Raw genomic sequence first — 13,426 nt, forward strand, 5'->3', positions numbered from 1 at the left:
TTGAATTGAAAAAAAAATAGATAGGTTAAATCAGTGTTTCAAAGATGAATCTGATGTTTTCATTGTTGTTGATTGTCATTAGATGGTCTAAGAAATATGCATTGTACGATGAATTACACAGAATTCCATATTCTTTCCATCTTCCATTTTTGGATGAATGTAAGCTAAGCTGAATTCAAAAAAAGTAAATTAGTCTGTCATTCTTCAGTAATTATTAATGAATGCAATATGAACAACTCTCTTTCATGAGGAGAATAATTTTTTTCCAACAGTTTCCAGTTTATCAACGATAGGGGAGTGATAATATTATTTGTATAGGTCTTCTAAGGGACGATTATCTACAGCTGGTACCAATCAACTACACTAACTTCAATTCCAAACTACCGTTTTAATACCAGTACACAATTTATCACAGTGTGACGTGTTTATTATACAGCTGGTAACTTTAGATGCTTAATCATATTATCACAATATGATCTTGAATCATGATCATCTTTCCGTTCTTCGGTAGCCGCTCGGCCAAAAATTTCGAAAACATTGGTCTGTAAAATGGATTAATAAATAATAATTATTAGCCCTCTTATTAAAATTTCTGGTCAGAAACCATCCCCAATATTCACACAACATATTCCCAAAGTTTCATGCCGTTCTGTCAAGTAGTTTTCGAGTCTATAGGGAAGAAACAAACAAACAAACACACAAACAGGCATTCATTTATATATATATAGATGGATAAGTTCATTCATCCATTTATTGATTCAATTGTACACAATTCATTATTGGGCCAAGACCAACAGGTAGAACCCAAAATAGTTCCACTCCCAAATGTCAGTTCATATACTAGTCCAAAACATTATTTGTAAAAACTTACCACAATCTAATCTAATATCTCAATGATCTCTCCAATATTTTCTATTAGAGTATATGTAGATTATTATGAGTATGGTTGAATATCAGTAGGAATTCACTCTGCTATCTCTTAATGTATCTCAGTGATCTTTACAATATTTTTGGATAGATTTGTTTTAATTTTCCATGTTTGGCTGTGATTTCTGAAGTCTGGCTACAATATTGATTTGTTTGTAGACGTGATGCACTGTTTCGAGCTGCGAACGGCGAACGTGGACTACTTTGTGGGCGAGGACCCGTACTTCGGCCGCAAGGAGGGCACGCCCATCAACCTGCCGCCGCCTGAGAGCGGAATCGGCGCACACCTCGCCAAGAGCTGGGAGACCAGCATCAGGCAGGCGCTCATGCCTGTTGCCCCCAACACAAGTCAGTACCAAACAGAAAAGATAGCATTATCTAGTTTTCATTGCGTAAATGCATTCTGATCTCCTAAAGGTATGAAAAAGTAATTTTTGTGTATAAGAATATGGGTTGAAGTACACTCAACAATAAATTTCCCATAAATCAAACGAATATGACTTATAATACATGATTTTGAACCGCCTTGAAAAGCCGAGAAGAATGAGCCGTAGTACATTGTGTCAAAATTTATTAGTGTTTACAATTTTGATCCTTTAGGTGTCCTTATGCCTCTCCATTGGGAAATACTGAAATTAAGTTTATCTAACGGGTGATTTTCATAGAACATGATCATTATGAACTTATATCATGTTGCAAAATCTCAATGTGGATAACGAAGTTAGTGATGATGGTTGAAGCTAAAAGTTAGGTGTTTATCAAAATACAAGGAGCATTGTTATCAGATGTACCTGGTAATCTATGTGAGATAGAGCGCTCTACCTGGTCTGAGTTAGTAGAGCACAAAATTACGCCCAGGGGGATTTTGTAATAATTATGTAAATGGTTACAATCAAGAGATATTGTTGATTAACAACTGAAAAACGTCAAAATTGATTTTACCCTTTAAATTTCACTCATTTTTGAAATATTGTAACTCGGTACTCATTGAAGATAGAGAGCCCCGAATGATCTAATTTTATTCAAGATGTCATAATCTAGAAAGAGAAGGTTCAATTTGGCGGAAAATTAACCAAAAATACGAGGTTTTTCGGCCACTCTGTATCTAGCACAAGGAAATTCAAAACGAAAAAATTGCTTTTGGTTCTGGACTTCTCTTATGTGTCCGAAATCTATATTAAAAATCAGAAGTACATAACAAGCACATTTTCTTTTTCATGTCTATATCAACTAGACTAATTCTAGTTGGCTATCATATCAAAGCTCAGCAATTGTTTTTAATAGATGTCTGTACTTCATGAGTGCTAAATACTGAAATTTCTAACAAGTTATTTGTTTGATTACAGAAACAGAACCATCTGCAGAGCCGGAGGAGCGGGTGACTGATATGAGTCAGCTGTATCAAATACACCCCGACGAAGTTCTTGGCTCTGGACAATTTGGTATTGTATATGGAGGTGAGTGTTTATTCTCGAATAAGAAAACCTTTGAACTACTTTAAGATTTTAGATATTAGTTGACATAATTTTATCATTATATAGATCGAAATATTAAGATAGCCTACATTATAAAAAACATTTGAAAACCCGTTGAAATTATGACGTTGAAAAATTCAACCTCTTACCGTTATTCAACTAAAAAAAACCAAATGTCAACGTTGAAAATTATGTTATTAGCCTATTATAGTAGGCCTAATTGTCAACAGAAAATCCACTTCTTCTGAGACTTACTTCTATAAACACACACTAAATCTCATATTTTTGATCTTCATTCTTGATTAGTAACAGTATCTAGACATAATCTAAAACGTGTTAAACGAGTTACCATGTCAAGGAAAATAGGTTTTAAATTTTAGTTAGCAGTGGAAACCAAACAAATGTAAACATTTTTAAAATGTCGCACATATATGGAAGCCACTTTGGTTTTAGGTAAAATTAAGTTTTGACTCTGTGTGACTAAGGGCCGTTTTTGCACACTGAAAGCTTGAACTCATTTGAGTCAGCTGGTGGCTTAAACTCAAAATGAAACACATTATAACAAACGCGACATAATATGGATTTAATCCAGTTCAAATTTATTTTGGTTTAAACTGGTACTGTGTAAACGACACTAAAAGGGTTGAAGAAGATATTGTGAAGAATGTATTGGGGTGAATGAATACTCATATAAAGGGTCAGAGTGTGAACATCTACATTTAATAATTTTTAGCAGTCCACAAATCATCTTACTGTTCCATATCCTATAAATATGTTATAATAATTAGCTCATCATCCATAAACTCATCAATCTTGTCCAACTGCTTCAGCTGTATGTTGATTGTGTGTGTTTGCTCTTAGCGTAATGAGCTCAAAAACTTCAACATCTCTCCCTGGGAAGCACCGGGTTGAGATACTGTCGAGACTTGTTTTGACTTGGTTTGACTGTTTGTTCCTGATTTAATACTAAGAGCAGATTTCTTGTTCGTTAAAAACTCATGAAGCTCAAGGAGTTTTCGAACTTATTATGCAAAGAGCAATCAGACAGAAATACAGCTGAAGCAGATGGACAAGATTGATGAATTTATGAAGGATGTACAGACAGGAAACTGTGCAATCAAATCAAATAATCTTTATTCACAAAATAAATAGATACAGCAGCAAAGAAAAAATATACATAGTGAATATTCCCCACAAAGACAACAAGTCTGGATGTGGGGAATGAGTTCCGTGAACTGCATTATAGTCACAATGAAGATTTTTACAATAAATAATAAAACAATAGAATAAGTATAAAAAGGTAGAATAAATTGTCACCTGGTCATATGTAAATATAACGATAACGTTCATTAAATTAATATCGGGGCACCGAGCTTCGCTTGTTATTTTTATTTATTGATTAACAGAGCACAATTCTCTAAAATGATCGTGTTCATATTTCACAGCTGGCTATAAATGTCATCTTATGAATTTCGGGGATGCGATATTTTGATTTTTCACATACTCACTCGCTCACTCACTTTTTACTATCCGCAGCTGTTTCAGCCAAGGATGAATTATCCTTTTAATGTCGTTCAGCGAGTTTTCCCAAGGATGAGACCTAGTGCAATCGAATCTTTATATCATAAACCTACTATGTTCCAGATTTCGAGAAAATCATTAGAGCCGTTTTCGAGATCCGTTAAACATAAATAAACAGATATAAATATAACCATATATAAAACTAACCAGATATATAAATACAGAAATTGCTCGCTTAATATAATAGGATATAGTAAACTGTTCACCTTTGATTTATCATTACAACCACCAAAACTGTTGGTTTTAGTCTTTCTTTTAAACTATTAAATATTTGTTGGAGGCTCTTTCCCACCGTTACATATTTAAATAAACCAAAAATAAAAAAACGTCTTTAAAGGATGCGGAGAGCATTCAATGATATTGACCTCAAATATGGAAGAGAATGCTATCAAGGCATTGTATCATAGATTAAATAATTAGTTCATATCGATGTGAACTTGTAAGCTTTTAATGATGTTCAATTCATTAAAAAGGGCTGATATTATATACATCTTCCAATTTTATTAACTTTTGAATTGATTTTCTCACAGGATTACATAGAAAAACAGGACGAGCTGTAGCCATCAAAGTGATCGACAAACTGCGGTTCCCAACAAAACAAGAGGCTCAGTTGAAGAATGAAGTTGCAATATTGCAGAACCTGTCGCATCCGGGTGTTGTCAATTTAGAACGCATGTTCGAGACAGTTGAGCGTATATTCGTTGTCATGGAAAAGCTCAAAGGAGACATGTTAGAAATGATATTGTCCAGCGAGAAGCGAAGTCTCTCTGAGAGAATAACTAAGTTCCTTATCACTCAGGTAATAAACAAAATCAGACATCATATTTCATCTCATTGATGCACATGTTCCATTCATAAACTTTTATAGAGATGTGAATTGAGCTTTTAAACAACATCAGACTTCATCATCAGACATCATATTTCATCACATTCATGCATCATTGCATTTTGCTTGCGTATTCAGAGCATTATTGTAAATTGCCTACGTTAACAGTTTCGATTGACCTATTAATATTGACATTTTTGAGACTAGCATCTAATTAGTTCATTCATCATTCATTCATCATTCATTCATCACATTCTAGCTGGATTTGTAAATTCAGCTTCTAAACAACAAATACGTCATATTTCATCACATTGATGCATCTTCCATTCATAAAACACTATAGAGTTGTAAATTCAGCTCCCAACTTCAAATGATCTTTTCCTACAGTTACGTTGAAAAGTGGCCATTTCTGCACTGATTACAGAACGCAAAGAATCACTTTTCCGCTCTAGTGCGGGAATAGTATATTTCGCACCTAGGGCCGAAAATGGGACTTTTCTGGCTCGAAATCGGTTTTCAAGTCCGAGGCCGTAGGCCGAGGACTAGAAAAGATTGAGAGCCGGAAAAACATTTTTGCCCATGGTGAGAACGTTATTTTTCGCCACACAGGAAAATAAACAATATATATATGAGAATAATTGTCTATTATAAGCACTTCCGAAAGCAAAAGTGGAAGGTCATAGCTCTAGCAAATCTGAGGTAATCTGAATATCAAGAAATTGTCCAAGTATTTTTATTTTTTATTCTGATTTGTCTAAATAACCTAAAAGATTATGTTCAATTATGTAAGAGGTTGAGTTTATACTTTTTATTCTTCCAAATGACAATAAGATGATATTATTATAAATGTTTTGATTATTGAATGATAAACACAAAGAATGAAAAGTTTTTGATCAGCTGTTTTAGCACACTTGAAATTTGGCCAATCTGAATGTCAACGGAAGTTTAGGTAAGAAGTTCTATCCTACTCTGAAAATAGAATTATTTGAATAGTTTATAATATATATCTTATCTGTATTTTATTCATCCAAATAAAATGATAGTATATTATTACAGAATACTTTATTGAATTCTAAAAGCATAAAATGATTCCGTTTATCCACCATGTTCCATGATAAACGCTGTACTAGGAGGTTTGAGGTTAGATTCTATTATACTCTGAAAATTGAATTTGAATAGTTTATAATATATATCTTATCTGTATTTTATTCATCCAAATAAAATGATAGTATCTTATTGCAAAAACTTTATTCAATTCTAGAAGCATGAACTGATTCCATTTCATAAACTATTTTGTAAACACGTTCACATCAAATCAGAATCAGCTGACTTCAAGGTTATTTTACAGCCCTAGGGCCGTAAAAATTTTACCGGCCTGGTCAGAAAACAATCACTTTCGGCCTCCATATGACGCACGTAAACCAGCTCATTACATCCAAGTGGAGCGAAAAAATTTTATCGCCACACTTGGATGTAATGAGCTGGTTTACGTGCGTCATATGGTGGCCGAAAGTGATTGTTTTCCGACCAGGCCGGTAAAACTTTACGGCCCTAGGGCTGTAAAATGACCTTGAATAACAGCTGATTCTGATTTGATATGAACGGGTTTACAAAATAGTTTTTGAAACAGAATCAGTTTATGCTTCTAGAATTGAATAAAGTATTTTGCAATAAGATACTATCATTTCATTTGGATGAATGAAATACAAATAAGATATTATAAACTACTCAAATTCAATTTTCAGAGTATAATAGAATCTAACCTCAAACCTCATAGTACTGCGTTTATCACAAAACCTGGTGGATAGTTTTGGAACTACTTGGGCAATATCCATGGTGCTGAACGTTTTAACAAATAGTTTATGAAACAGAATCAGTTTATGCTTCTAGAATTGAATAAAGTATTCTGCAGTAATATACTATCATTTTATTTGGATGAATGAAATAGAGGTAAGATATCTTCTTCTTCTATATAATAAGAGAGAGTGGGGTTGTGTTTGTTCGCATCAAAACATGTCAACTTGTGGATTGCATACCGGAAAAACGGGAATGATTTAGATCTCCAAATTTTGAACATAGATTCTAAAAATATCAATCTCGTGCACCTGGAAGCCCAAATTTCTATTTTCCTTCTAGATTTTTCAGAATATTAATGTTCAAATTCATCTATGCTACCGTAGGCTAATTGAAGTTCCATAGCCCAAAGTGTGTATTTTTATCAGCAGGTTATAAGACTACCATTTACCAACGTCTAAGTAGCGCAGCGGTAAGAAGCTTGCTTACGGAGCGATGGTACCTCGGTTCAAATCCCCCGATGCTTCCCATTTTTTTGTTCTTAATTTTTCCCTCGAAACGTATTATTATCAATTATTTTTTGAAGGAATTTGTTTTCATTACTATTGAACTTGGATTTTATCAAATAATTATTTTCAATGTAAAATTTTGCCACCAGTACAAATGAATTGGACATAGTCTTCATGCTGTAGGCCTATAATTTATTGAATTTCATAAGAAAAACATGAATAGATCACAATAAAATGAGTAATAATTTTTATTCTTCAGTTATAATGTAGGCTACTATCAGACACGAATTCCCAGTGAAACGAGTATTTTAGGTATTTTTTTTGGAATTGGGAAAACAAGAGGCTGCCTGATTCAAATTGAGGAGGATCCTAATAGAACTAAAATTTATTGATGTATTGGAAAAATCAATATGATTCTGTGAGGTTTCCAAGTATTATGTATTCTTCAGTTTTCTATACTTTAATAACTAGATACTAATAACTATACTAATAGCTAGAGCTATGACCTTCCACTTTTGTTTTCGGAACTGCTTAATAAACAATTATTCTCATATATATTGTTTATTTCTCTGTGTGGCGAAAAATAGCGTTCGCACCACGGGCAAAAATGTTTTTCCGGCTCTCAATCTTTTCTAGTCCTCGGCCTACGGCCTCGGACTTGAAAACCGATTTCGAGCCGGAAAAGTCTCATTTTCGGCCCTAGGTGCGAAATATACTATTCTGCACTCCAGATTTGCAACATGGCAACGTAAGATACTTAGTAGGTTATATGGAGCAACAGTGCAGCAAAATCAAAATGAAGTTGGTAACAGTGACTGCTGTGGCTGCTATAGTGAGCAGAGGTGCAACCAAGCACAACGCGCTAATTATTACTATTAGATATTATAACCAAGGACAACATTTTTATTCAATTTGACAATAAATTAAGGTTTTTATCAATAATAAAATTACACAGAAAAACATTTGATGCATTCCAGGCAATTTTACCCATAATTACCCACTTTTCATATTAAATGGTAACTGTAGGAAAAACTAAATGTGAAATACGTGCGCAAAGTTCCTCTGCTGCACTCAAGAAACCATTCCGTTTCAAGTAAACGTTTCTTTCGGTGCAGCAAACTGTCACTTTGCGCACTAGTTGCACAAATAACTATTTAAGATCCTCATAGAAATTTAGATTCTTTCTATCGTCATCTTCAATAATCCAAATCCAAAAAGCAGTTCGAACTAATTAGATGCTCGTCTCAAGAATGTCAATATTAGTAGGTCAATCGAAACTGTTAAGGCTGTGCAAAGGTTAAAAATAAACATTCTACTCGTGATATTTTTCAAAGTTTTCCGATTTGTATATTATCAAGCTATCAAAATGAAAAAGTTTTCTCAGATCATTTATGATTTTTTTTCTGATCATTACTTTTTCAGATATGTGCGCGTAAAGTTTAAATTTTTGGGACAGAACATTTTCAAGTTCGGTAAGAGATAAATCCATGAGATTTAGAGGATAGATTCTTCATGGTATTGTTGATCTAGTAAAACAAACATTTTCTGAGAATATCAATTTGTAAGATAGTTATTCAATTTACTAAAAATAACCAAAAATAACTTTTAGTTGAGTTATTTTTGGTAAATTGAATAACTTTTTAAAAAATTGATATTTTCAGAAAACTTTTGTTTTATTAGGTCAACAATACCATGAAGAATCCATCCTCCAAATCTCATGGATTTATATCTTACCGAATTTGAAATGTTCTGTCCCAAAAATTCAAACTTCAGGCGCTCATATCTCAAAAAGTAATGACCGGAAGAAAAATGTTTCCTGAGAAAACTTTTTTATTTTGATAGCTTGATGATATACAAATCGAAAAACTTTGAAAAATATGACGAGTAGAAAGTTTATTTTTAGTCTTTACACAGCCTTAACTTAGGTAATTTAATATAATACTCTGAATATGCAAGCAAAATCAAGAATTTAAAAGAGTTTTTTCTATGCTTCAAAATTTACTGAATATTAAAAAATATGTCGCCTAGGACGATCTGATGTTTCTTCTGTATAAATTATGTTTTAATAGAGCCAAAAGAAATCGTAATGTATTGATTCTATACATTATTTATTTGGTCCTCATTCATTAAGTACATTTCTGATCTATTTTACACGAATTATTATAACAAATACATTAGTATTTTTACTATATATTTCAACCAAATAACTGACTGCCAAGATTCTAAATGTATGAAATAAGTTCTAACGTGATCTATTATTTTTTACAGATCCTTATAGCATTGAAACATCTGCACAGTAAAAATATAGTTCACTGTGATTTGAAACCGGAGAATGTGCTTCTCAGTTCAGACTCAGATTTTCCTCAGGTGAAGCTTTGCGATTTTGGCTTTGCTCGCATTATCGGCGAAAAGTCGTTTCGTAGATCAGTTGTCGGCACTCCTGCCTATTTAGGTAAGTCTTTTTCTAATGTCACTACTTTCTCTTGGTGTCTTTTGCGGTACGCGACTGGGTGTCTACCCGTCTACTTGTCAACTCGGCATTTTTACCACAGGCGACAGCTTATCCCCTCCTGAAAGTATAACGCTCCCGTCAGCCTGACACGTCTTTTGCTCATTGCCAGTTTAAAATTAATCTCAGTTCAAACTGGATTGAATTCATATTAAATCTCGTTTGTTGCAATGTGTTTCATTTTGAGATTAAACCACCAGCTGATTCAATTTGGTTTGAGCTTTCACTGTGCAAACGTCCCTTAGGCTTGGTTACACGTAAGCCAGTTAAATTTTAATTGTGATTAAAAGTCTCGAAAGCCAATCAGATAAGCTTTCTTTCAAAAAGGTCTTCTCTGATTGGCTCTCGTGGCATTGTGATTAAAAGTCTCGAAAGCCAATCAGATTATCATTCTTTCAAAAAAGTCTTCTCTGATTGGTTCTCGTGGCATTTAATCATGATAAAAATTTAACAGGCTCTTGTGCAACCAGGCCTCAGGATATATTGTCATCACTGTTGTGTAGTATATATTTTTGTTGCTCAATTAAATCATTTATTTATATCTGCTCTTTGTTATTTATATAAGGCTATCCACAATATACATATCCTCATTATTCATAATAAATTCTACAGAACAACCCCTCTACCAAAAATGTAACACAAACTTTGTAATGCATGTATCATTTTCACTTTCCAAGTAGTTGTGAAGGAGGTACTGTGGTAGTTTGAATGTGTATTCAGTATAATTTCCATTCATCATCAAGGGGCAAAGTTTTTCTTCTTGCTGGTAATACCATTATATTAAATTAGACTTGCTGGTAATACTTGAAAATAGATTTATGATTTGTTCTTTCATTTTTTAGTGTTTTCTCCACTTTTCATTTTTACTTTCCTTGCCCTACTACCATAGGTAAGGAAAGTATTGCTTTCCAAAAAAAATTAAGGTACCCCAATTTCAAGTTTTCTATATGTTTCAAGGTCCCCTGAGTCCAAAAGCATGACTTTTGGGTATTGGTCTGTGTGTGTGTATGTGTGTGTGTGTATGTGTGTGTGTATGTGTGTATGTCTGTGAACACGATAACTCCATTCCTAATTAACCGATTGACTTGAAATTTTAAACTTAAAGTCCTTATACCATGAGGACCCGACAATAAGAAATACAATAAAACTCAATTCAAGATGGCGGAAAAAATGGCGGATAATTACTAAAAAACCATGTTTTTCACGTTTTTCTCGAAAATGGCTCTAACGATTTTCTTCAAATTTATACCATGGATAGCTATTTATAAGCCCTATCAACTGAAATGAGTCTCATTTCAGGGAAAATTTCAGGAGCTCCGTAATATTATTGAGAAAAATGGCGGATAATGACTAAAAAACCATGTTTTTCACGGTTTTCTCGAAAACGGCTTCAACGATTTTCTTCAAATTTATACCATAGATAGCTATTTATAAGCCCTATCAACTGACATGAGTCTCATTTCTGTGAAAATTGCAGGAGCTCCGTAATATTCTTGAGAAAAATGACAGTTACTAAAAAACCATGTATTTCACGATTTTCTCAAAAACGGCTCTAACGATTTTTTTCAAATCCATACCCTGTATAGTTATTTATTAGCTCTATCAACTGACATGAGTCTTTTTCCTGGGGTACTAATGGGGGTCCACCCAATCCTTGAGAAATGGACTTTGTAACCTCCTTCTCGTGCATGAGGTAGGTAGGAACACGGTTTTCACTTTCCAAGTAGTTGTGAAGGAGGTACTGTGGTAGTTTGAATGTGTATTCAGTATCATTTTCATTCATCATCAAGGGGCAAAGTTTTTCTTCTTGCTGGTAATACCATTATATTAAATTAGACTTGCTGGTAATACTTGAAAATAGATTTATGATTTGTTATTTCATTTTTTAGTGTTTTCTCCACTTTTCATTTTTTGTAGTTGTTTTTATGGAAAAAGAAATTAATTGTGTTCTGAATTACAATCACAAACTCATACAACCATACAATTATTGTCTTCTACATAAATGTAAATACTTATTCACTTACTCCCAGGGCCATCTATATCTAAGTTGATATTTTGCCGCACCATCAAACTCCTTAGCATCTTTTTCAGTCGCGCCAAGCCTCTCCATGTCAGTCTTAACCTGTTGCCACCATCTCTGTTTGGGTCTCCCCACTCCGTAAACAAAGCCGTAGTGCATTCGTGTGACGTCAGCACAGTTTGGGCTCCTAGACCAATAAAAACACTAGCTGATCTATATTCAGCTGAAATCAACGAATTTTTATTGGTGTTGGAGCCCTACCTGTGCCGACGTCACACGAATGCACTATGGCTTTGTTTACGGAGGTAGTGGTCTCCCACGGGGTCTTCTTCCTGGAGGGTTGGGTGCTAAAACTTTTTTCAGATTGGACTCTTCTCCTCTCCTGAGTACGTGTAAATGTAAATGTCCTCAATAAATGACTGATTTAATATTTTGGGCTTAAGCCTGAGGTACTTTTGTGGAAGCTGTGTTATTTTAAATGATGGATAGATGAATAACTTGTTGTGCAGCTCCAGAGGTTCTGCGAAACAAGGGCTACAACCGGTCACTGGACATGTGGAGTGTTGGCGTGATCGTGTACGTGTCGCTGAGTGGCACGTTCCCCTTCAACGAGGATGAGGACATCAACGAGCAGATACAGAATGCCGCATTCATGTACCCACCCAATCCATGGAAGGATATCTCCCGAGATGGTAATCCATAAAAGCATGCATCTCTAGAGTTATGACTTTATGGGCTACATCCTTCATATAGTCTTGTATTTATGGTTTTGTTTTACAAAAATATTTTTTCTGATTTCTGAAGTACTACTTCTCAAGTACTCGTTACCTTTACTACTTCTTAAGAAGTAAGTAAGTTCTTACTTCTCAAGTACTATTTCTCAAGTACTCAATAGTTCTACTATTCAAGTTGTTTTAAGTAACAATAAACTTTTAATGTACTGACTAATGAAGGCTTACTGTGATACTAGAATTGAATTTCTTTTCGAACAATTTTATCTAGTTTATGAATGTTATCAACAGTAAAAAACCAATAGACAAGAGTAATTCAAAGCTTTCGGTTTTGCTGGTTGTAAATTTTGATGGCTGTCACTTTCAAGTCGTTGTAAATAGATCTGTTTATTTTATGGTAGGTAATGCAATGTTGAAATATGATTAACTATATTTCGGTACAATATTGCAAGCTGAAGAGAGATTTTTCAATAGTAGGTCTATATGTTGTGAGATTACTTGATAATTCCATATGGGTTTTCATTACTGAAATGTTCACAATATTTTGATGTATCAGATTTTTTCATTGTCGCTATCAACTTTATGCCTGGTTTTATCAAGTTCGGTCAATACGTTTGAACATGTTCAAATCAGGTTTACAATTTGTGCACTGGAATATATGGGCGCTTATAGACTTAGGCCGGTTGCAGACGAACCACAATCGCATGTGGGATGTGGGACCAACATACCACAGAACAATACGACTAACGCAAAGAGACTTTCACACTACATTTGAGAAACGCGCATTAGTGCGATTGTGGTACAGAAGCTAGGGGAAGCGAGGTGATAAAACCAGTGGTACCACAATCGCAAGGAAAATAATCGCCACCACAGCGCGCAACGCCATGTGGAAGTATCAGTGCCACTGCCATGCCTGCCAATGCATTCCATATGCGCTGCGTTTGTGGTACCACAGAAGGAAAATAGTAGCTCCCTCATCCCACATGCGATTGTGATTCGTCTGAAAGCGGCCTTATGCACCACGAACACGCGCATTTCGTTTTTAATCAGCTGA

The 13,426-nt window shown here is 34.4% G+C and overlaps 1 protein-coding gene across 1 annotated transcript in view; it reads left to right on the forward strand.

The window, feature by feature from the left end:
- The window catches only part of LOC111044047 (serine/threonine-protein kinase D3), a 199,283-nt gene that overhangs the window by 178,933 nt on the left and 6,924 nt on the right, over positions 1 to 13,426 (forward strand). Inside the window, exons 12-16 of the mRNA XM_039427084.1 lie at positions 1,087 to 1,275; positions 2,274 to 2,384; positions 4,514 to 4,782; positions 9,381 to 9,564; positions 12,151 to 12,333. Coding sequence (XP_039283018.1) covers positions 1,087 to 1,275; positions 2,274 to 2,384; positions 4,514 to 4,782; positions 9,381 to 9,564; positions 12,151 to 12,333 — 936 coding nt within the window. The remainder of the gene's footprint in view (positions 1 to 1,086; positions 1,276 to 2,273; positions 2,385 to 4,513; positions 4,783 to 9,380; positions 9,565 to 12,150; positions 12,334 to 13,426) is intronic.

This window comes from Nilaparvata lugens, chromosome 4 (assembly GCF_014356525.2).
Source record: "Nilaparvata lugens isolate BPH chromosome 4, ASM1435652v1, whole genome shotgun sequence".
NCBI lineage: Eukaryota > Metazoa > Arthropoda > Insecta > Hemiptera > Delphacidae > Nilaparvata > Nilaparvata lugens.